The sequence below is a fragment of the Pavona decussata genome, unplaced genomic scaffold (genome assembly GCF_977016875.1).
Source record: "Pavona decussata unplaced genomic scaffold, jaPavDecu1.1 SCAFFOLD_439, whole genome shotgun sequence".
NCBI classification, from domain to species: domain Eukaryota; kingdom Metazoa; phylum Cnidaria; class Anthozoa; order Scleractinia; family Agariciidae; genus Pavona; species Pavona decussata.
Genome location: NW_028145794.1, coordinates 27,737 through 54,073, shown reverse-complemented (window position 1 = coordinate 54,073; position 26,337 = coordinate 27,737). Strand labels below are relative to the sequence as shown.

The 26,337-nt window shown below is 36.5% G+C and overlaps 1 protein-coding gene across 2 annotated transcripts; it reads right to left on the bottom strand.

Moving 5' to 3' along the window:
* On the bottom strand, positions 1-25,131 carry LOC146450583 (adhesion G-protein coupled receptor D1-like). 2 transcript variants are annotated; one of them, XM_085100227.1, is made up of 20 exons: positions 24,514-25,131; positions 24,335-24,408; positions 22,141-22,327; positions 21,521-21,708; positions 20,359-20,573; positions 18,544-18,603; positions 17,839-18,016; positions 16,578-16,697; positions 16,105-16,180; positions 15,896-16,007; positions 14,237-14,289; positions 13,336-13,462; positions 10,431-10,534; positions 9,951-10,053; positions 8,638-8,788; positions 6,903-6,987; positions 6,195-6,261; positions 5,299-5,375; positions 1,359-1,485; positions 1-562 (listed from the first exon to the last, which is right to left on the bottom strand). In XM_085100227.1, exons 2-20 carry the CDS (start codon positions 24,393-24,395, stop codon positions 293-295), a joined length of 2,361 nt encoding a protein of 786 aa, XP_084956353.1. In that variant the 5' UTR covers positions 24,396-24,408; positions 24,514-25,131; the 3' UTR covers positions 1-292. The 2 variants fall into 2 exon arrangements, with proteins under 2 accessions (XP_084956353.1, XP_084956354.1); XM_085100228.1 differs by lacking the exons at positions 24,335-24,408; positions 24,514-25,131 and having other exon boundaries at positions 22,135-23,131.
* Positions 25,132-26,337: the final 1,206 nt, after the last annotated feature.

The window sequence follows — 26,337 nt, the reverse complement described above, 5'->3', positions numbered from 1 at the left end:
AAATACTCATTTAGGTGAAAACTATTTAAAAAGAGCTACGCTACCCCAAGAAAATGCCGAAATATGCACTTATCTTCATCCGTCTTCCCAAACGATCCCATAATCCCTTACGTGTACCAGTCTCCTCACTGTTTCTAGAACGGGATATTGTAGCTTTTCTATCAGCGTGTTTTCTTCTTTTGTGCTTACTACTTAATGCATGTTTTAGTTTGACTTGTGTTACGTTTAACACCGGCCGAATTACATTACTTCGGTTTTTGCTTTACAGGAATTGTTAAAAATCCTCCTTGCTTTAAGAATGCACGGGAGTAAGGCAGCTTTCTCTGGTGTCGGAGGCAATGGGAGAAACCTGGTGCCTTCTGAGAAATGGATCAGGACTTGCTGTGGTTCCTCGGATGACACTCATGGCATGTTTCCCAGGGAGCTCACAGGAGCGGTCTACATCTGACCGAGAGTTTGGAAAGTTGTCATTCTTTGTTGATTGCCATTTCTGTTTCTTTCGCAGATACGCTGCTCGAACATCGCTGCTACGGAGGACGTGCATAACAAAGATGAAGAATCCCTGAAAATTATAAACAAGTGCAACCTGATGTTCACTAGCACTGGAAACTATCTTCCTAATCAAATTTAATATAAAAGAAAAGAGCTGAAGCAATTAGTATAGCAGTGCCCCTGTGATTGTCGGTGTCCACAGCTAAAAGTTTCATCAATATTTAGATTTTTTTTAAATGGAAGTAGTTGTTGTAGTACATTTACGCTATAGGACAGACTTAACACTATCAAGAAGACAATCGATGAAAGCAAGTGACACACTCGCACACCAACCCACGACCTGACCAGTAACTTACGCATGCGCACAGCGATATCACCCGGAAGCTGTCGTTTATTATTCAGTTTTGGAATCAATCAATCAGTCAATTAGTCAATCAATCAATCAATCAATCAATCAATCAATCAATCAATCAGTCAGTCAGTCAGTCAGTCAGTCAGTCCGTCAGTCAATCAATCAATCAATCAATCAATCAATCAATCAATCAATCAATCAATCAATCAATCAATCAATCAGCCAACTAAACAATCAACCAATCAATCAATCGATCAATTAATCAATCAATCAATCAATCAATCAATCAATCAATCAATCAATCAGACAGCCATTCAGTCAAGCAGTAACCCAATAACCAAAGAATAATTTATAAAATTGCGTAAAGTAACTAATTAATTAATTGATTAATTGATTAATTAATCAATCCATTAATTGATTGAAATAATCCAATAACCACAACTTATTTATTAAGATGCACCGTTAACATGATGACATCCACTAAGCAGGTTATATATGAGAACATTCAAAGCACCTGTAGTGAGTTCAGAATGGTGAAAATGTATTGAAATGCAAGACCAGCATCGGTGACACTCAGAACGCCAAACACCCAAGTCATTCCCAGGAGAGGAAACAACACAACACACGCCTTCAAGCCCTGCCTAAAAACAAAAAACAAGTAGAATTGATATAGTAAAAAAAAATCTATCCTTTAAAGTGCCCATAACGGAATTTCTTTATTTTCTCATCTGAATCTTTACATCACGCAAAGAACTTCCGCGAAAAAAGTTTTCGATTTGCATGAAACGCGAATTTTTTATGAATTTTACAATTCTTTAAAATCCTATTTTATTGCGGTCCACCCGCCCCGCTGATGAGAATGCCGACGGGCTCACAATAGGGCCACGTGACATAGTCTGTGACGTACATTCAGGAACTCTCGAGTCTATGCACTCACTTGACCTTCAGTAAAGTACATTCGCGGCAGAAAGGAAATTGTCAGATTCACCGGTAGGAAAGAAAAAATTAGCTCCAAATCAGTATATCCCATGGCAGAAAACTTATCTGACACGGAAAGTGAGCAAACCGCTGAAGAAAGCAGCTAGGACGAATTTGAAAGCGTAGAAGTCGAGGCGATAGATGGCGTCCACGAAACAAGTAATACGTGTGAAGATGATGATACACTCGAACCGTACGCGGACGAGTCGATAGCAGACGAAGAATGGCTAAAAAGATATCGCAAGGAACAAGAGGAGAAGGGACGACTCGACGAAAATTTAACGAAACGCTTGGAGAATAGAGTGCGTGTCAGTGGATGGTAAAGTTCTCACCTTGCATTTTGAGTGCGCGCTCTTCATTATCATCTGTCAAAACTATGGCCAAGTTCTCATATACATTCGAACGAATTATTTTCCATGTAGGTGTACTTGTGGTAACTGTAGCCGTGATCTGCTAGCAAATATCAGCGAGTGCTACTCCTGCAAGGAACTCGAAGGCAATTGGGAAGCGCTGACTAGCGACATTGTTCTCGCGGAACTACAGGAAGGACACGCGTTGAACTGTGATAATAATAGCTTGTCTCGTTCTCTGAAATTTCGGCCAAAAATTTAATTGTAGGATGGAAGTTGTTTGCTAGCTTGTTCAATGAACAGGTTAATTTCCTTTTTGTCACTGTCCCACAGTGAGAAAATGTCATCAATAAAACGTTTCCATTCTATTGGTTTTGTTTTGATTTGACTTATCACTTTTGTTTCAATATCGGCCATATGTTTGCAAACGCTACGGCCATTGTTGTACCCATTGCAGTTCCATGGGTCTGAAGATAACAGTTTATAACAAATTGGAATGAATTTTCCTGAAGAATAAGTTTAAGTATTTCTTTGAGGCAGTGTGACAGTATAGGAGGTTTATTGCTGTGGAATGCCTCGTATGCTTTGCATACTGTTGTAATTCCCTCCTCCTGTGGTATATTTGTGTACAAGCTTGTTGCATCCATTGATATCTATATAGCATCTTGAGAGACCTTGGTCTTTCCTATAAAGGTTACGAGATCCATTGTATCTTTAAGGCCCATACGCCTTGCGAAATGTTCGAAGTCTAACAAGAATTGGCGTCTGATGTAAATATATATTCGCGTCTGTCACCGGTGTCGGAACAAATTTCAGCCCTTTAGAAATATTGAACGCTAACAGGCTGTCGCTAAGTTGTTAATTTGAAAAATTCTTTATGAATCATATTTTCTCGTGCTTTTCTCCTTGTGTCTCAATCCGTTTTTCAGCCAATTTTTTTCTGCGCTCTTTGCACTTGTTATTTCTTTTGTGCCCTTTTTCTATATTGAACCCCCGTTGTGGTGGTTAGGTTTTCAGAGATAACGCTGTTATACTTTTCAACATTTTTATTGTTTGCAGAATTCTGCAACACATGTGTGTACAACATTTGTTTGAGCTCGTTGAATTCTTGCTGCAGTTTATCTACCTTATCTACATCGTGGTTTACAATGTTTTCTGTGTTCGCCGAGGGCGACTGTTCTCGCATTGATCTATTTACATCAGTGGTAGCATTTGTGCTAGTATTTTTTTGAGAGCTTGGTCTCAACGAAACTTCGCGGATCTCACGATCTATGAGAATATATACCAAAACAATTACGCCATATTTTATGAAACTTGCGACTGAGTTAACAGTGAGGTCAAACTATAAACCTCAGAAGGTCACAACGCTTAGAATGTCACAAGCGGGTGTGAAGATTCAGTATCGAAAGCGGCTTACCATTTGCTTTTCCCTGCTCCTCCTCGAAGGTGGCTCTTGGTCTCCGTCTTCCTTTCGCTTAGCATGTTTTGAAGGATAAACACAAACGCCGATGTCATCCTACCTCAGTTCACGTTTTAAGTTTAAATCTGAATTCATCAGCCTTGTGAAATCCTCGTCATTGAAGTGCATCGAGCACAAGGACGAGGTCTTTCCAGGCGCACGTCCACATCTTCCTCCGCTCCAGCATAAAATCGATCCATTTCTTTCGCCTCCTCAGTCTTTGCGGGCATGTGGTGCGAAAGAAAGGAATCCTGTGCATGCTTATTCCATTCGCTTCGTCTTTGATGTTTCCACATCTCGCTGCAACACATCTTTGCGGCATTTTCGAGAAACGTGCAGAAATACCACGACTTGTTTTCAGTGAGATCCAGAGAAAGGCTGAAGTCACGTGTTCCTGAATCTACGTCACAGCTCTTACTAAACCGAGAGGAGACTAATGCAAAAGGTGGGCCAAAATGGCGGCAAATTGGAACGTCTTATAAAATTCATAAAAAATTTGCGTTTTATGCAAATCGAAAAATTTTTTCACTGAAGTTCTTAGGGTGATGTTTAGATTCAGATAAGCAAATAAAAAAAAATTCCGATATGGGCACTTTAAAAGAATCCTTTTTTCATAAAATTAATTGCAGTACCACCAGGGCAAAAAACTTTTTTTTTATTCCACTTGTCCATTGGACGAGTAACGTTCAGATTCTGGTTGTCCGAAAGTTAAATTTACTAGTCCGAAAAAATTATTAAAGTGAATAACAAAATGTCGTAAAAAAACGTAGAAATTGTATAATCTGTTTTGTACCATTTAAATCTCGAGTATTTATTTTAACAGTTATTTCAATTTATGTTGTTCTTTGCACTTTTCAATACAACACCATTTCATACAGACACATCGGGGATCACTCACGTTCTTTATACACGACTTGAGAAAATGCAGCACATCTATGAGGCATTAAAACTGCGATCTAAGATGACTCCTTTGACTCCTCGTCGATTTTACGGCTTATTCGCTGTAGCGGCGCCTACTCTGGTTTTTCTTCGCTTTTAGCTCGTTGAAAACAAAAGTAATGAGAATGGCTCTTTTCGTGACTCACAAGAGAATCACGGCGAAAATCAGTGGCGGACGATCCATTGATGCCGACATAAAGCCGGCTCGCTTTATCGGCTACTAGCATACCTGCGGCACAATGCCGAACATTTCATTCTTCTCCGCATCAATTTTAACCCAGGAAAATTCTTTTTTCCATGTTGGTTAGAATTTTCGAATTCGACTTTCTTCATATTGTTTCACAGGTTTTACTACTTCTTTAATAATCACAAAACTTGCCACAACGGTAATCGCATCGTTCACCTTGTCTCAAACGAGGTCGTCATTTCCATATATGGTATGTGGATCCCAGTCTTCATCGAAACAACAGAACCAGATATTCTCGGAAAACAGAAGGGAAAACGGGAAAGTTGTCGTAAAAAGAAACCAAACTTCGCGAAACTCAGGCTCAGACCTCAGTAGAAAAGAACATCTTTTTTTAGGCAAACTCTACTCGTCCCGTAGGACAAGTGCTTTTGGAAATCCACTCGTCCGAGATACGAGAGTACTCGTCTCAGACGGGCGGACGAGTGGAAGTTTTTTGCCCTGACCACTCTTGCAGTTTAATTTTCGGCTCAAAATTGCTTACTTTATGCTTGACACATCCTTTGCGGTCTGCATCTTTTTCATCTCGTACACCACTCGGCAAAGAATAACCGAGTTTATCTAAAAAAAAAAAAGACAGCAAAAGACATAAGGCACCTCGATAGCAAACATTAATAAAATTTAGAAATCATTTCGGATATTTCCTCAGATTGCGGTCAACGAACGTTCTAATAAGAGGCAATCTTGAAATGACTAGTGGAGACAACCGGTCATGACAAATCGAAAAGTAGTTAGTTTCTAAAGAATTACTGTGGTGCTAGGTCGGTGAGGAGTAGAAACGAATGTTTGGCTTGTCAACATTGTATATAACTAAAGGTAATTTGGCCACCATAAAGAGATTCGAGTACTGACAGTTATAATTAGCGTTATAATTAGCCCTTCGTAAGATTGAATTCAATTACGAATTCGCTCTGACAAAGGGTTAACGCTCTAAACGTCAGCATTCAAAATCAAACATTCCGCGATGAGAAATGAGTGTATGGGCTTTCCTATTTACTAGATTCCAAATGGAGTTCAAAATGACATCACGTATCACTATTCATTTTCCAGTGTTGTGGAGATGCCCGAAAAGAGTCCTTAATCGGTTCGTAAGAAATGGGGGAATTTGTGGAATGTGCGAGAAAATACTATTTGGTAGCCCTTAGGTTTGCTCATTGTAAGTAGATGACCAGGATCATGTTATGAGTGTTTTCATATGACGTCACGGAGGCCATGTTGGTGTCCCCAAAACAAAGAAATGGCGGCCATGTTGACGTCCCAAACTAAACCTCTGGGAATTGAACTCTATTTTTATGTAAATACTTTCTTTTGTTTCAGTAAACCAATATGGCCGGTAGTCACGTGAATGAGAACACTCTATATACTGACAAAAAAATTTACCAGACAAACTGCGAGAACTGGAGCTACAAAAGTCCAAACCAAATTATTGGAAAAGGAAATCCAACAGCTAGGAAAATAGAGCATGTTAAAATTGCAATTAGTGTACATAAAGGAAAGTGAAAACAAGAAAGATAAAAATTCAAAAACACCCATTGTCATGTACAACGCCCTTATGCTGATGGAGTACTCCAACAACTTTTCTAAAGGGGTGTGGTAATCTCCCATAGAGGTGATAATTGCTTCAGAGGAGAAGGAAAGGTGGGGGGGGGGGGGGGGGGGGACTCAAACGTAATGAATACAGAATTATTGTAGTGATAAATTAGGTATGACTATTAATACAATAAAGAATAAACTGCAAACGACCGCGAACGAAAATGCTGCAAGTATAGCAGGATCTGTAAAAGATCTCCTCAGCCAAAATAAACATCAGCAACTGAAATAACTGCAAGGCTGACTGACTGCGTTGAACACGTAACTCGACAGCGTCATGATAGAGACATGATAGTGAACATTCACATTAAAAACAACAGTAACGAGGTTATGGGATTATTGAAAGTCCGACGGAGAGCAATAACACACCATGATTGGAGATGGGAGGTGAGGAAGGACCTTTTTTTGTTACTCCATTGACACAATCCGCTTAGTGAGGTTATTTTGTTGTTGTAGTTAATAAAATTCTTTTAAAATGATAGGGACTTATAAGCTTACAAGTTGCTCTGTAAGTAGCTCATCACACCCTCCTCTGTTTGGGAAGCAATCAACAAAGATATGAGCACCATAAGACATGGGAATCCTGGAAAAGAAAAGCGGATTAAAAAAAAGGACACACAAAGCCCCAATTTTCTGCTATGTTAATCTAAAGCCACTTATATTACCATTTAGGTCACACACTTTATTATGGATCCCATTGAAATCTAATAGTAAAAAACAATAATAATAATAATAATAATAATAATAATAATAATAATGATGATGATGATGATGATGATGATGATGATGATGATAATAATAATAATAATAGTTATAGTGATAATAAATAAATAAATAAATAAATAAATAAATAAATAAACAAACAAACAAACAAAGAAACAATACAATGATTGCTTCACTCAGTCGCAGGAGTGCTCGATGCAAAAACACGCAGAGCGAAATATACATTTAAGATAGAAAATGTACCACAGTTACTCGAGTTTCACGCACTAAGCGATCATAAGACTGATGATCGCTTAGTGCGTGAAACTCGAGTAACTGTGGTACATTTTCTATCTTAAGTTTATATTTAAATAAATAGATAAATGGATAAATAAATAACCAATACAGCATCCTTAATATTTTTCAGGGAGTAGGACAGGGATATTTTCCTTGGGAGTCGCTTTCTTTCAGAAGCTGCTCTTAGGAAAAACGAGTGTTTATTATAGTCTCTTGTAGCCCTTTGCTGCGGGTTTGATATTTGTGCCTGAACGGCTCCATTTTGCTATGGAATATTTTCCCCCATTTACTGGGAAGCCACAGTAATGAACAAACACAATATACAACACCAGGGGGAAAACGCATGTAAACTTGTATGAACAACAGTATAGGAAGAAAAAATATATAAAAAAAAAAACAAACAAACAAACAAAAGAACAGTTTGATCTGCAGAGGCTGTGATATTGATTTACAATACAGCTTGCGCGAAGGAGTCTGAGGAAAAATGGATAGTCCTCATATTCTATTCCTCATTCATCCCTTGTTAGTTTTTACTAACTCTTAAGGCCCGTTTAAACGGTTTCACCTTTGACCAACATTCGTCCAACAAAAGTTGAACGGACTTTGAACAAATGTTGGAGCGATGCATGTTGAGTGGAGTGTTCAAACGGCTTCACCGCCATTCAACATTTTCGAGAGCAAAGGAAATGTTGTATTGATGTTAAATGGACGTTTAGACCGATTTAATTTGATTCAACACGTTTTCAACAAACTTTCAACATTTTGTACGCTTTCAACAATGTTGCCCGACCTGTTCAAACGCCCCCTGCATTTGCTTCAACAATTAGTGTTGAACGTACGTTGAACCAAATGTTGAACCGTTTATACGGACCTTTATAATTACCTATGTTTGTTTAGCAGTAATGTGTTTGTGAAAACAGCTTTGAAGCATTTGCAAGTCAACTGTTGTAATTTCTGTTGAATTCGCAAGAACATGTTTATAAAAAAAGTGAGCATGCCTTCTATTTCGAGTGGCGCTACTTATGAGAGATTCAAAAATGCTGTTTTGGAAAACGATTTTTGATAAAAAATAGCTGTTTTAAAATGTTGTTAGTAGAGAAATCTAATGTTGAATTAGGAGACGATCTTACTCTATGGGGAATAATTTTCGCTAAACGTTAATAAAATCAATAAAGGATTAAATGATTGACAAAATTACGTTAAGGTAAAGCCGAGTAAATGTTTCAGTACTCACCCCAGGAGAAAGCATAGAACAGCTTCATTTTAACAATCGTGTTGAAAACTTTAACAACCATCAAGTGAAGGTAGATGCCCTCCATTAGCATCCATGCAAAACCAGCCAGATAAAAATAGTGGATTGACACTGCCACAAAGATACAGGCTACCTGTAAGAAGAAAAGGAATAAAAATGAAAACACCTTATTCTACGACTTAAGCCCCATTCACACCAAAAAAACATGTTTAATTAAACCAGGTTTAACAAAATAAAAGTAAGCAACAGAAAGCTGAAACATTAGCTTTGACATTGGATTCAAGTGAATTTAAAGGCCCACCTTCACCCAAGAGTCATTGCGGTCGTTTGTTTTTGTTTTGAAATGCTATATTGTCCAAACACGTGATCTTATTGGCTGTACAAACTCAAGCGGTTCATGCAGGTTTCCTGTATGACTCGTGCTGGAGGGAAAGAATTTTCGTGATCGCTTATTGCTTTCTCACTTGACTCCCGCTTAAATAAAATGGGAGGGGGGGGGGGGGGGGTTTCATATATGAAAACTGTTCCTGGGCGTGCAATACATCTTGGGTGAACGTGGGCCTTTAACTTGTGCTTTCATTTGTGCCAAGTCTGTAGTCGACAAAAATCCGAAAGCAGCTTTTATAAGGTTAAACGTGTTTAAGCCTTGGTGTGAATGGGGCATTAATCTACGACTTATTGTACAAACTTGGTATAACTCTACCAAGTTGTAAAAGGACAGTGACATCAACAACAATCTCAATAAGTTTTGAATATCAATGTAATGCAGTGAAATGATGTCGGCAAAATGAGTCTCTGGCTTACCTGACTTGAAATAAGATAAGATAAAGATTTTATTGAAAACAATACATGGCAGCCAAGGGCTGAATTGCGTACCGTTAAAATGTAAGTAATAAAAATAACCTAAATATATAATAATGCCATATAATAAAGTGCTATTAAGTTCGATTCAGTTCGAAAAGCTATTCAGACAGTATTTATATTAAAACATGACTCAATAATAAATGATAAATGAGTAAAAACAAATAAAAATAAAAGTAAAAATGAATGAGGAAAAAACACCATTTGAATGACCATTCACTTTCCTGCCAAATCTTCCAAATAAAGAACCGTGGATTGAGATGACCAATCATCTTCATGCCTTGTAATCTTTTATCACCTTTTGATCATGATTACTTCTACTAATTTATCGAAATTCAAACACTTTAAATGCTTGGGCTTGCGTAATTAACTTCCTTCGTCATCCCTTTGTTACAGTAATGCCAATAGTCGTTTTGCTAGTCATAGTAAGTTACCTGTTGAGCTGTAGCATCAATGCCCGCGAGGAAAATGATTTGCGCAATTGCTATGGAAACCACAAGGTTGAGGCGTATTTGGTACTGCTCTTGTTTGAGGTTCCTTAAAAAGAAATGAACGTATGAATCACATTAACCTTTAAGGACACTCTGATTAACATAATGGCGGTAGAATAATTTCTAATAAAAAACAAATAATTGTTAATTAGAGATCAGTGATATCATAATAAATAAAATAATTGTTTCTGACGATGTATAATGTAGTTACTCACACATGTTGTAGATTGTACCTTCTTACTGCTAGTCTTCACCAGTAAGTAGTCAGGTAACCGGCGTAACGATCTACACTGACTTAAGTAACTACGTCGTAAGACAAACGATTATTTGATTACTAAATCACTGATTGTTGGGCATTGAATCGTATGAAGCTTTCTAGATAATGTTAGGAGAGTGATTCCAAAGCAGAAAAATACAACTTACATTAAAACCAGATAAGTTATAACAGTCAGAAGTTCTCCCAAAAGTGAAAGACCGCAGCCGATATAGGTAATGACTTCCAAGGCCACCTGATGTTTGGCAGGAGTCTGTTGAGTGAAAAATATTAAAAACTAAATTCGATTTTGAGACGGCGATACGACTTTATATTGACGGCTAGTTGGGAGAAAAAATATTCCGTATTGGACGGAGTCGCGAAGCGACGGAGCCCAATACGGAATATATTTTCTCCCAACGCCGTCAATATAAAGTCGTATTGCCGTCTCAAAATCGAATTTAGTTTTTTATCGCGATACTGACTTTTTTTTGTAGAGAGAAAACGGATAAAGTACAAATCGTGCGCCGATTGAAAGAGAAATTCTTACTTCAGTTAAACTGTAGCCGTGGTAATATCCGTGCGTGAAATTTTTCTCGGGGCGGGTTATTTGAATTTTTGGCTTTAATGTTTTCGTCAAAACAAAGAAAATGCAAGTTAGAGTCCAAGTTAGAGTCCATAAAGCACCTACCATTGATGAAATAGACGAGCTAGTAGGTTTGAACATTTTACTAGCAAATTTTATTGAAAATTTGTTACCCACGAGACAAAAACAACAACATGAAAACAGTGATGAATAAACCTCACAACCAGAAGCAAGAATAAAAAGAGCAACCATACTAGTACCAAAAAACGGAAACAGAGTATTGTTATCCTAGCTTAGATGCCGTGGAGATTTTGAAATTTGAAAGAGACCAAATGGCGAAGAATACTGTAAAAATTACCGAGTCTGCCGTTCGGCGCTACGACAAGAAGATCAAATTGACAGACCTGATCCATGAAAGAGAACGCAGCAGAGCTATTGGAGCAATTTTTTCTAGAGATAAGAGACATCAGAAAAGAAACAGATCCGTTTGCTTTGAAAATGTCATAATTTATTGGAATTTAAGCTCATTGTTATTTACCGTGGCCGCTTTCACACTCAAGAAAGTCTGTTAAGTAAATTTCTCTTCATCGAATTTTCGCTTACCTTCAAGAAAAAAAGTTGTATCCGCTGTATCATGGTACATGTTCACCACAAAAAAATATTATACGTGGTCCTTGAACAGCGTAAGAAGCCTTGTAAACTCAAATGAAAAGAAATAAACAACACCATCCAACGTCGCATGTTCATTCACAGAAGTAAAATTTTGATCTGTGTGCGCCTAACCCATTTAAGTGCCGTGCTGTCATGCTTACATGACAGTTTTTGAGCCAATCAGAAACCGACATTTTGAGACGACAATATCGCAAAATAACGTCGTGTCAGCGCAATGGGAAGATTCCCCAGGATTGCGATAATATTAGATTAATGATAGTTGGATAAATAGAGCAGATCGTATAGCGCAGACCAAAGTAATCCGTATGGTCTGTGATTACAGCAAAATTAACTAATGGAGTGCCGCCCGGTTAGTTCAGTTGGTAGAGCACCGGACCACTGACCGGGAGGTCGTCAAGGGGGTCGTGGGTTTGAACTCCGGCCGGATCAATGATCAAGATCTTGAAACAACTGAGGAGTAGGTGTTCATTTGTCTTGACATCTGCCAATATTTATAGTCCTTCACGCAGCTCGGATGAACACGTAGAAATGGTATATACCACAGAAGTGAATAGTACTTTTCGCACGCGCTGATTGGCTAGCTCGGAGGTGATTAGCCAAGTACATTCACCTCTAAGCAGCCGAAGAGAAACAACATGGCTTCCCGTTTCGCCACAGTTACTTAAAAGTAAATTATCTCGAGAAGCGATGCGGCTGTTAAAAAATACATAAATGGCCAAAAAGTTTAGTTTGACGGCATTAAATAGTATCTTATTTAATCTTTTCAACCACGTATTCTGAGGCGAAAAATGAAAATACAACTCCTTGTTTACGAAAACTGCCGAGCACTAAAATTACAATGAAAGCAATGAAACATCTAATATTTTTCAGCATAGTTTCAACAACAAGACGAATTTTGCAGGAAAATTGAAGAAATGACACCGTAGGAACTAAACAACTGTCCCCAAAAGTTTTATTTGTCTGCAAGAAAGCAGGACGGAACTTTATACAATAAGAAATCGCTTACCGCGTGCCGCGGTACATTTTAAAACTTCATACCATTTGTCGGTAGACATGTATTGTCTGAAGTAAAATAATTTCTGGTCCACTAGTTATTCAGCTTGTGTGGCATGGACTAAAACAGTTATTCACCTCAGTGTCGGTGAGAGTGACACTATTCACCTCCACTTCGGTAAATAATTGTTAACTATACTATACTATACTATACTATACTATACTATACTATACTATACTATACTATACTATACTATACTATACTATACTATACTATACTATACTATACTATACTATACTATACTATACTATACTATACTATACTATACTATACCGTACCGTACCGTACCGTACCGTAACGTACGGTACCGTACTGTACTGTACTGTAACTGTACTGTACTGTACTGTACTGTACTGTACTGTACTGTACTGTACTGTACTGTACTGTACTATACTATACTATACTATACTATACTATACTATACTATACTATACTATACTATACTATACTATACTATACTATACTATACTATACTATACTATACTATACTATACTATACTATACTATACTATACTATACTATACTATACTTTGCTATGCTATGCTATGCTATGCTATGCTATGCTATACATGCATGAGAGATTTCATGGCAGCTTGGGAGGGTTTTTGTGGAAGCCAACAAACGAAAATATGCAGTTCGGGAAAATTAAAATGGTCGCAAATTCAACACCAATAGTTGAAGACTAATGGAAGTTAATACCGACAAATACCAGCTGACAACAGCCAAAAAATTCTAAACTTTGCGTAAAATTAGTTATAATCACCTTGATTTCTCCTGTTTGCATCAGAATAGCAAAGTTCGTCAAATGATTACAGGTGCACACAACTTTAGTATTAGTTTTGTTGACCAAAGAGCATCCCCTAGTTGACCAGGAACCGTTGAATCGGCTTCTGCAGAAACATTGCAGCAAAACATTCAATAAATTGAAGTCATGTTATATTATTAGTCGCTGCTCGTTAAATGGACCCCTCCAGGCGGAATGGCCAATAGGAAGACTTGCACAAGGTCTTTACGGCAAATTTGTTATTGTTTTTAGCTAATATTAGGGCCTAACTGGCTATATGGCAGTATGGCCAATAGGGTTGAGATAGGCCTTTGCCCATATCGAGGGGCCGTCTATAAAATAACTACTGGAGTAGACCAGTACTTGATAAAACAAATTTAAAATATCATGGCGTGTAGCTAGCGAAATAGAGGTTCTATAGTATAACCGGACACACGAAAAATTCACTTTTAATCCAAAAGACCTGTTTCAACTTCATAGTGTCAAATTATCGCTCGTGACCTAGGAGCTGATTCGATCCCTTCTAAGGTCATTTTGGTCACAATGTGGCCAAAAAGAGTGCATTTAAGTGCATTCCAGAGATTTATCTATTTTGGTCCTAATCGAGGAAACAAAATGAGATCTCGAAGTAACACTGTATTTTACACGGGGGCTAAAATATATAATATACATTTTTAATTACAGTGTGGAAGGTGAAGATGGAAAGTATGGGAAGTGAAGTGCAAATTTTCTCCTGATTTCCTTATAAAACTTGAACGACCCTAAATCAGTTGGACATGCCAAATTTCGAGATAAGTTTAAAAAGGCCTAATAAAATTGCTGAAAGCTACATTATCGATCCTATGGTAAGTATATTGTAACATGAAATGTTGACTGATACCTCTCCTGAAAATCCCAGAAGACGCAATACGGTGTGTCCTCCTCTTTTGCTGGCTTTAGTATGAAACAAAACAAAACAAAACAAAACAAAACAAAACAAAACAAAACAAAACAAAACAAAACGAAAAAATATGAATGGTGAATGAGATAAACTAGTGAGCAGAAGTCCTTATGACGCACAGTCATATTTTATGTATGAAAGCAAAGTTGTGCAGGTAAACACAAGCTATATTCTTCAGAATACTTTTCTTTCTTTACCGGTTAGATTCTTAATTCTTCTATTTTTTTCTTAAATTTTTTATGTAAATCATTATTTTGTTTATGGCTGTATTCTTAGAGGACCCTTCTTGTAAATCACTAGTTGGCATCCTCAATCAAGATTATCATTCATTCATTCATTCATTCATTCATTCATTCATTCATTCATTCATTCATTCATTCATTCATTCATTCATTCATTCATTCATTCATTCATTCATTCATTCATTCGTTCGTTCGTTCGTTCGTTCACTCACTCACTCACTCACTCATTCACTCACTCACTCACTCACTCACTCACTCACTCACTCATTCGTTCATTCATTCATTCGTTCATTCATTCATTCATTCATTCATTCATTCATTCATTCATTCATTCATTCATTCATTCATTCATTCATTCATTCATTCTTCCCAAAAACAAAACGAAAAAATATGAATGGTGAATGAGATAAACTAGTGAGCAGAAGCCCTTGTGACGCACAGTCATATTTTATGTATGAAAGCAAAGTTGTGCAGGTAAACACAAGCTATATTCTTCAGAATACTTTTCTTTCTTTACCGGTTAGATTCTTAATTCTTCTATTTTTTTTCTTAAATTTTTTATGTAAATCATTATTTTGTTTATGGCTGTATTCTTAGAGGACCCTTCTGTAAATCACTAGTTGGCATCCTCAATCAAGATTATCATTCATTCATTCATTCATTCATTCATTCATTCATTCATTCATTCATTCATTCATTCATTCATTCATTCATTCATTCATTCATTCATTCATTCATTCATTCATACAGTCATTCATTCATTCATTCATTCATTCATTCATTCATTCATTCATTCATTCATTCATTCATTCATTCGTTCATTCATTCATTCATTCATTCACTCACTCACTCACTCACTCATTCACTCACTCACTCACTCACTCACTCATTCGTTCATTCATTCATTCGTTCATTCATTCATTCATTCATTCATTCATTCATTCATTCATTCATTCATTCATTCATTCATTCGTTCATTCATTCATTCATTCATTCATTCATTCATTCATTCATTCATTCTTCCCAAAACGGTTCTAAAAACGTATTAAAATATTCCATTGTAAGGATGAATTGAGTCAACAGGATGTGAAAGGAAAACAACCGAGTTTTTCGTTTTTATAATTTAGCAGATTAATCCAAAAATATATGGCTTGTTTTGTACGCCTTTAAAAAAAGTTTAGAAAGGGTGTTTACCCCGTAACGTCAACTGTAAATTAATGTGCATTGCATTATGTACGACGTAGATCCACCACCCCGGACTTATTGATTTCCGTTAACGCGTATGCTTAATTAGGTTCCAAGAAAAACTGATTTTTTTAAGGAACAAGGGAAGCGGAACTTGAAAATGAGAACTTACCTCTTCTAACGTAAATAAAACAGTAACGTTTCTTTGCAGCACCCTGAGGGGTCTGGGGACAACAGAACAGGCGATGATTCGAGTTCCGAGTTTTGTATTCTTCAATTTCTTCCTAAAATAGAACAAAACAAAAAAATATCAATAAGACGAAAAGCTTGCAAAAACGAACAAGCAAGGCTTGTTTAAGTTCGCTGTAGTTGAATACATACCCATCAAGTAACGCATGGCTTTCGTCTGGCAGTAACTCGTGCGAGAAGGTGTATAATATGCCAACCATTACAGTATCTGTTCAAGAGAAGAAGGATACTTTGAATAAAATAACTTTACTGCTAAGTGGAAAATTGCTTTCGCTGTCCTTTTATGGCAGCTCATATGACACATCGAGTTCCCAAAGCAAAACCATTGGGACGAGCTGTGCAGGAGACGGGGGATAAAGAAACGATAAAGGATAGATGAGGAGTAAGGTGCTAAATGTATACTGCGCGATGTAAATATTTTCCAATGGAAAATGTAAAATGCCTTAAAATAAACATTTTACTAGGCGAAAAGCTTTATATTATGGCCGCGAGCCTTTCTGAACGTAGTACAATGGGCAAAACCGTTTTCGTGTAACCTACTGTATTTTTCATACGTGATCTATAGACCAATATCTAATCGAGAAATGTTGTCACGTATTTCATACCTCCTTTTTCAAAGAGTTCTGCCGGCAAAACTATCTTTTCTTTCCAGTCTTTTCCATTGTCATCGGAAGGGAAAATGACGTCACTTATGTGACCAGCGTTTAGTTTCTGCACCGTAATAACTAGCCAATGAAATAAACGACAATTAGTTTGGTGAAAGACGCGCAACTCAAAACGAAGGAAACTACACTACCAAGTGTGAAGTGTAAGTAGTATAAGTATCATTCAAATAAGTAGTGAGTAGTGGACATACTGTATTGTAAGCGGCTTTCTTGTATGCGTGTTGCAAATTAAAAAAAAACACATTTTCGACACCATTCCACAGTAATAACCCTGTTATGTTTTGTGAGTTAATTTGAAATGTCAAGTTTGCACTCGCGTTAGCTCACCATGTCTCGAATCTTAGTTTTAAACTAATGCATGTTTTGGTAAGATTTTAACTTTATTAAAATGAAACGAAAGGATCCTTTCAAAACGAGACATATTATAATAGTTTTTGCATATAAATCAAGGTGAAAATATTCGAATTTAATTGTCCTTGGGACAAAGCAGTAAGTGTTCACTGGAAGACAGCATTATTTCTATAAGTAGTGTGGACACTGTAACTACTTTTCGTTTTGTAAGTAAAGTAAGTATTGTTAATAATGTAGATATGGTTATTGTGGTTAGTATTGTGAGTATTGTAAGTAATGTTAGTAGTGTTCAGTATTGTAAATAACGTGTCATGTAAGGCAATAAAAATTGTTAAGAAAAAAAAAAAAAAACTACACTACCAAGAAGCAGGGAAAGGCTTGCAACATACACTAAGACAGTATTGATTGGGTTATAACTTCTTTTGAAAGTGAAATACATAAAATTCATACGTTTGAACAGCGGATGAAAGATTTCGCAGTTACTTACGCAACTTTTAAGTTACGTAACTGCTTAATAGCAGCTACGGAAAGAAAGCCTGAAAAATTAAGAAACTGCGTACTTAAAGAACGAAGTTCAAATTTAAGAATGTCATATTCTTTACGCCAAATATTTCCACGTGTGACTACATACTCCTTTTTTACGTTATACGTAGGTTCTCGCTATTGACAGAAACCGGAAGTTCTTTTGTGGGAAATAATAGGGCAACCATATAACGCCATGAAATGCAAAAAAGCGATGCACGGTACCTTTAAAATCGTGTTTTGAAACTGAACAGCATTTTCAATAATTTAAAACCCCTTTTCCTCAAGAGTGCAGGTTCCCTTTAAAGGCTAACATGTAATTGCTTACCAAAGGATGTCTTAATGGTAGTGCGTGTAGAATTTGAGCTCGTGTTCAGATGAACCATTGTGTACTTGACAGCAAAACGTTCAAGCTGTTGAACCACTGATAACAAGTTTACTGCTGTTTTAGGAAACCAGTTCTTGCGAAAACTCGACAGCAGTGTGGATGTCGCGTTTATAGCAATCTATAATTGACAATAATGATATCAGTTTTTATATTTGTATCTTTCAATGAAACATAAAATAAAGGGGGGAGAGTTATAAAGTTCTTTTTAAATGATGAAGCTTCCCAACTAGAAACAGCAAGTTGAGAGAGGACGTTTAATATATCCAAGCCATTAAATATTATTGCTGGTATATCGAAAGCGTATTAGTGAACCGAACTCGAAGTAGAAGTCATACTATTTCCATTATATTGCTCGAAGGTCACACGAACGTTTCGATTATTTTTCGAAAACTTCGATTTCCAAAAATTAAGTGAGATTATCAAGTTTGCATGTTATCTCGGCCTTATGCGCCTACTGGCACGTGGATAGATGTTATTTATAGTTAATAACTGTGGTGAGACCATGAGTGAGACTAACCGCCGTGTGATCATTATAGTAATAAATATAACACGTCACCAAGAATTACTGAATTCCAATGTATAAGATTATTTCATGCTTTAACTTGTGGAACTAGATAATGAAAACAAAACATTTATCGAATGTACCTGTAAAGAATCCTCTTTGACCACATTCAGCTCTTTCATCTTAGTGAAATACTCTTGAATCTTTTCAGAGAAAAAAAAGGAAAATCACTATCGTTGTAGTTGCCATCATCATCGTCATCATCATCATTATCATCATCACTTTCATAATTGCCATCATCATTATCATCATGGTCGTCATGATTATTATCACGATCTTAATTACGCCTTTAGAAATTAACCCTCTGCCTAATTTGGATAAAATTAGTGAAGCCACACGCGATACACTCATTGTCTTAGCTTAGCAGTTGAACTGAGAACCTATACAAAAATTCATGGCTCTCCAGCAGACAGCCAGCCACCCCTCCTTGCCCTTATCAACGACGGGTGCTTTCAAATCTTCTTAACCGGAATATTGTTGCAATGGAAGGTTCTCACCCACCTGAATTCACAAAGAAAAGCTGGTTGGCTTTGCTTAATCAGTTGAAGGATTTGTGCAAGATTTTCGGGTCTCTTCCACAACTTGACATTGTACGTGACCATGACAGACACACAACCTTAAAATCCAAACTTTTTAATAAAAGGAATCGCCCATAGTGACGTTCACGATTTTCCTGGCGCAAACCAAAGCGTATCCATTTCTTAGAATTCACACTCTTACAGAAGTGATAACATCAAAGGCAAGTATATTTCTATGACTTTTCTATAATATTTCTATTCTTAGTGTAAACAATACTAGCTAATTACGACAAGTAATAAAGAAAGTTGAATCGTTATTATCCCCGATTTATAAGAAAAAGATTGGAATTCCCCCGGCCCATTTACTCTCTCTGCATGTTCTTTCTCTCTTTCTTTCCTCCTTTCTTTTTACACGGATTTTTCTTTGTAATGCATGATTAGAATTGGCACTTGCCACTTACGCGCAATGATCGGGAATTTTTTAGGCTTGTAAACTAAGTCTCGTTAAACTATTTTACAACATAGTTGGCGATAATATACCCTCAACGATCTCAGATTTAGCTGTATGGCGCAACAGTCCGTTGACTTGAGAGGTTATAAAAAGACCGTTGTTCCACGATTTTCCACCTATTTTATGAAACATTCTATTCGTTATAGAGGCGCTGTGTTATGGAATGTTGTCTCAGATTATTTTAAAGACTCTTGTAGTTTTAAGCAATCTCACAGAAAGGTGCAATCTGATCCCACATTTAGGGAATACATATTTACTAGTGCGTAAAACGTTCAAAAGTACATTTTGCACTGTCATACTTTTACCTTTTTAAAACTGATTATCCATTAGATGTATTTTTTGCATTTCTTTTGGTAGGTAAATTAGGTAATAGTTACACATGACCCCTCAAGCATGTAATGCTTTTATTCTTATAGTGTTTAAATAAAGGATCTTAATTAATTGATTCACCCCAGTTTATAAATAGGTTAAGCTTAACAGTTACACTAAATAAGAAGAGAGAAGAAGGGCACATCTAGTTTAACTAAATATAATGATGATTACAATAGAAAGGAATAATTAATTAGTTTATTAAAAGCAAAAGCAGATATTTAGCAATTATTACAAATATTGATTGATAGAGGGCAACATTTTCAGGAATTCATCCTCAGACATTCATTACTAGTGCCACCCTACGGATACGACCAAAAAAATAAATAAATAAATAAATAAAAAACACTTTTTTTGTGAAAGATACCTAGCAACAACTCTAGATCTGTAATTTGGGTTCGCCCCCTTAAATTTTGTTGAGAGTTCGAAAGTAACAGATTTACTCAAAACGTTTTAGTTCCGTTATATCATAGAGCATGTACTACGGAGCAAAGAATTACCAGCTTCTCTGGAGTCATACGTGCTGTTGGCGGGATACTGGAAGATTGTGAAGCAGTACTCAAGGTCTTGGTAGGTACGATCGTTGCTTTGTTAGTGACTATTGTTGTCGTTGTTGTAACTTGTTTATCCATTGTACCTGAGGCTACAACTGTCACGTTTGATATTGATACTGTTCTTGTAGGCTGTACTTGAGTTGTCAAAGTTGTTGGTACACCTACAAAGAGAAGATGACCAACGGAATGGGTAGAGAATGGTCGCGAGAGACATAAGCTGGGTGAAAATTGGCATTTCAAATGCATCAATATACAAGTGACAAAAACTTCATAGCTCAGTTGTAGTAAGTCGTTAACCCTATCTAGAGCTGGGCGGGGGAGGTATTATGCCCGAGGCGAGTTTAAACCTTAATAACCTTTTTTTCAATATTTGAGAAAACGCTCTGAAACGTCAGAACTTTTTCAGAAATTAACCTGGCAAAAATTGGTGTGGTCGGTTAGTGTTGATTGACTTTGATGTTATCATGACAACCCATTTTTGATAGGCAGTTTTTTTAAGAAAATAGAGAATCCGTTTTTAAATGAAGACAAATTGGTTTGTTCTAGTGGCGTTTATGTTTTTATTTCAAATTAGTATTTCTTTTTTGGTTTTGATTACTTTTCAGCGCTTTCCTGAAGTTTTGGAAAAATCCAGAAATCCAAGATGGCCGCCATTTGGCTATCATGGCCTAAATGGTCATCGCTTCGTGTTGCGAACCTCAAAGGGGTCATCTTTGGACGTATTATGTATCCTCCAAGTCCCTCTGTCATAACTGTTGATACTTGAGAAGTTATGAAGGGCGGGTCTTCCACGCCCGCCCCCCCCCCTCCCCCCCCCCCCCACCAGCCCCAGGAGAAAAAAAAAAAACAACAACAACAACAACAACAAAACAAAAAAAAAAAAAACCGCCTAGATATGGTTAAGTTTAAAGTGAACTGGTGGTGGAACGTTTTATGCCAACTAAAGTTTCTAAAACCACTTGAACCCATACACTAGTGGAAAAATAATTTATATAGCGCCAGATATCAACATATTTACTCGTTTATAATGGATTATCCTGTGGATCAGCTATACGGTAAGCATATTCCAATGCAATCTGAACATGCATACTAAATCGTTATAGTTTACCTTGAAAGTTTTCACAAATGTAGCCATGATTGTCTGTGCAGTTTGCAAATTCCAGTTTTTGGCTATTTGTTAGTAGAAAGCAGTAGGTGACGCGACCTATGACAGCCTGAATTTGTTTCAATATTTGGAAAAATTCTGGGTCGGTTCTGGGAGGGGAGCCATCACTCCAGACATAATTGAGGCCATCTCTGCGAAAGTAAAAGTACTTTTTAGGTTAGGAAGAAAAACTTAATAGACCTTATTCCAAAGTGGCTACTATTTTATACTTTTTTGTCCGTATTCAAATAAGCTCTTTTAACCTTGTTCTTAAGCTTCAAAATCAAACGAACTGATTTGACCTTGGACGAGGCAAGAGGAGCTAATTTGCATGCAAACAACAAAACACTAAAATGGAAGCCATTTGGGAATAAGCTTTTTATTTGCAGTTGCGCTGACAAAAAATGAAATAAATAAATAAATAAATAAATAATAAAAAAGAACAGCAACGCTAGACTAACTTCACAGTCCTGCGCTATTTTTGTTGTATTACCAAACGAAGCCTGGGGAGACCCCGAAAACTACCGAGAGACCCGAAAGTTGTGGAGAGGGGCGAGGAACAGACACCCTTCTCGAACACTTACTTCAGGCGAAGGTCTGTCCAATACTTCATCCGTAAAGAAGAATTAACAACAGATTTGGCCTGGTTGAGTTGATCAGTCTTTTTAACCCTTGCTAAACGTTGAAAGCCATGGCGTTGACACGCCAAGGTTGCCGAGCTGTGTTTTTTGCCATCTGTATACGCCTTGTATGGTACACTACTGAAAACGCCTGTGGAAGCAAAAGTCGCTGTACGATTACTCAAATTAAACATTATCGAGATGGCAATGCTAAGGAAATTAAGATATTTTAACAGCGTTTTTTTATTCACCGAAGTAGAGGTAAATGTCTACCCTTTTATCACTGACACTAACGTCAAACATTGTTTTCAAATGTACTAAGCCAGTGGATAGCCGGCCCCAATCCATCTTAATTCGTAGCGTAAGAAAATCTTAAAAAAAAAAAAAAACCGCTCATAACAATGGATAGAAAAGTTCTAAAAACTTCAAATCTAGTAAACGATATGTTGTTAGTACAGGGACGAACTTCACACAAAAAAATATGACTTTCCGTTTTCCTATTGGCTGTGTTAGATTTGCAAGGGAATGGTGATAAAATGTACAACCGCTATTTTTTCCCGTAAGGTGGATTACTCAATTTATTTCTGATCAGTACGAAATCCAAGATAATGATAGTAAATACTATCCAGAGTCTGAGTTGGCAGTAGAGAGCGCTTTCAATGCTATCCACTGGCTCACTATATACTGAATTAAAATTAAAAAGATTAATAGGGGGCTAGTTGTTCAGCCCGATTAAGCTAAGCCTGAGTTAACCATGAACTTTCAGTCGGCCTTTACTACCAATAAAAATGCTTTGAAGTACAGAATGCCAAAAGTTTCTAAGGACGTCTTTAAGTTTTCCTTTTTTCCTAGATCAATAACCAAGTGGAACTCACTGTCCGCTGACTTAGTAAATTGCAAGTCATTATCTGATTTTAAGTTAAATTTAGGAAAGCACGTGAAATAAGTAAAGTAAATTATAGTAAATTATAATTTTGAATTATCATCTATTTTTTTTGTAATTTGACATATTTACTTTTATTTAACTTATAAATATGTGCATATATGTGTACATATATGTATATTTTATTTTAGCTTTTATTACAGTTGATGTGATGTCTTACAAAATTTTATCAACTTAATAAATGTATATGTAGATGTAGATGAACTGGGTAGAGAGGGATATTGCAAAACGAAAATGAAAACAGCAAAAAAATTATAGCAACTTTTGTGATGATTCAGTGTTAAAGTCCAGTTTTTCTGGAGATTGCGATAAACATCTCATTGTCAAACCACAAAGGAAAAAAACAAAAACAGAAACAACGACAAAAATAACAAACAACCTAACAAAATATCTAAAACAAACTTACTACAAGTACGTGTACGCATGGAAATTTTTTTGATTCGTTTTTTTTTTTTGTTCTTTATTTGCTAGCGATGGTAATTCGAGAATTTTCCTAATGCTAAGCGGTACCATGAATATAAATTTCTACTCATCTGATGTTCGAAAGTTTTTTTCCTTTCTTCCTATGACTTCATGTTTGACAGAACAATTTGGGTTTGGTGATATTCATCATTAGCGAGCCTTACATTTGTAATTGTTTTACAATCGTTTGAGCACTGGCTTCGTTTATATAACTTGATATCCGTTTATTCGCTAACAGGAGTTAGACAAACAATGCTTTGACAAGTACGTGCCAATGATGGGTCACAATTCGAAACCGGCTGAATAAATCCAAAAGCGATCAAAGGAAAAAGAAATTATCGACCATTGAAAAGGATTTTTTTTAATGGTTGCCGCGTTTTAATTCAGATACACGGCTATCTTGATAAACAGTTTGGGTTAAAGGTCTTTGCTATATTAACATAACAATAATAAGCAGCTTTTTTAGTTTATTCCAATTGCCTTTTTTTTTCCAGCGGAAAGATTGTTACCATGACCAAAGCCAGCTTGTCCAAGTATTATCAAAACGCATTTAAATCTATTAATATACCGTGCAAGCTGAATGTATGCTGAGAAATGGCCACCTCGAACAAAACAGCATAATGTTTCGAAAACCAACCTGTGTCAACAAATGCAGTACTTTTTCTTGTAACGATGCAAATTTAAACGAAAAAGTTTCTATACGCTTTGCTAAAGGAAAAGAAAATCAAAGCGGAACTTTGAAAGAATAAGTACCATTTAAACCACATGGAAACATCGCCAGGGTACTCAATACTAGCAGTTTGACTGTCTTCATCTTCTCCAAGGTGCTGAAACACAAAAGTGAATATAAAAAAATACAAATTAATACTGCAGTTTTAAATTTTGTGAATATGGCCATAGACGCAGAAGAATGAAACAGTTTAAATTCTGACCTAACAGCTGAATTCTTTAAGGCAACCTTGATGCATTGCGGCGCTTTCGATGAAAGGGAATACCTAAACTTGGCAGGGTGATAAAAACCGTTCTTGTAATCTTATGGTACAGATTGAATCTAACGTCTAGTTTATTCAGAACAAACAATTTGCTTTAGGTAGCTTCGGATAAATTATTCATAAAACGATTTGACAGCTCCAGTTTAAGCTTTCTCTTGTTTTTTGTCACTTTGATGAACATTCCTGCCAGCATCCTGTATTCTGTTTGCTTTGTACTGAGTCGGCGTTAATAGAGTTATTCTCACACAGTTATTAATCTGGTAATAAACGAAAAACATTCATTTTTGTTCAAATAGTAATCCTGCTCTACTAACATGAACTTGCCTTTGAAACAACAACTTTTGGTCTTCCAAGTACCTTATTAAATTAGAGGAATTTTATCGTTGGAAATTTCGCGTGAATTTTCCGTGAACGCGCCTGTTATTTCGTCCTTGCATTTAAAATGGCGATTTTGTTTTAGTTGAAAGACAGCTGAGCTAATGTCAGTTTATTAGGGTAATAATTTTTTTAAAATTCAATCTTCAGATCACTTTTAGTCAAACATTTAACACCAAACGTAATTAACTACTGTCAGCTTTTATTAGAGGCTTCTCTGCAGCCCAATTCCGTTTATATAGTGTTTCTTCAAACTAAAATAAGCTAATGGGAGAAAGGATGTCAGCCAAAAATGGCTAAGGTTTAATCGCTTTATGAGCTCTATTCACTGGAAAAAAAATATTACAAATTTTGGCCTGCAGTGTTTTTATCTTGATATTTTGTTTTCAAGTGTTGTTTGCTCTTAAACATTAACATCAGCTCCATAAATTAAGACAATTGGTAATTTTTCCTTGAAATGCTCAGCTTCCCACCCAAAAAAAAGAAAAGAAAATGCACTCGCACTTGATAAACCTTTATGATTTTTCCGAAGGAAATGTTAAAAGGAAATAAATTTGTATCCGACGGAACTTTTCCTGTCGGTTTCTTTATGTCAAAATTGAACTTCATTATAATTTGGCTAAAGCCCTTCCTTTAATATTCTACTACTGTTAGCAGTGTTAACCATTATGCCATTCTAGTCCATCAGTGTTATTTTGTCTTGCATTCGGCGACATTGGTAAAAGTAATATTAAGAATGCTTCTTCCGCTCAGGTAACGCGTACTAATAAACCTATATTCAATTTCTGGCGAGTGTTTCCCTTTGTTAACCAATATTTTCCCAATACATATATTATGCATACCAAACAAGCAACTTCAATAAAAAATTTTTTGTTATTAACGCTTTTTTTTTAGCAAATTTGTCGCCGGCAAAGTTCAAGACAACATTCGGAGTGCAAACATAGTTACTATTATTATTTTTTTTTCGTTTCATCCATTTCTGCAAACGTTTTAGCCGAAGTCGCAAATGCGGCTTCTTGGAAAGCTTCTACTTCGTACAAAATGATATCGTTTTAATTCTTTAAGGAATTGCAATGAACTGAATTCAATGTGGGAGTCGTTCATCGTTAGCAGTCTATAACAGCAAACGTCGTACTTCAAAGGAGCCAACTAGACCAGTTCAACCTTATAATAGACTTATCGAGAGAGCAAAGGTTGCTCATATCTTGTTCGGAGCAGATATTTGCCTTTAGATTTTAGCGTGCCGCCGTTTAATTGTTTTGCTGTAACTAAGGGGAAACCATTTTTACCTTTCATTTTTGTGCTTTACTTTGGAGAGCTTTGTCTTCGCAATTCTTATAAGATGGGCTTATACAGTACGGAAATTGAGACCCGTAAGCAGTAGCTTAT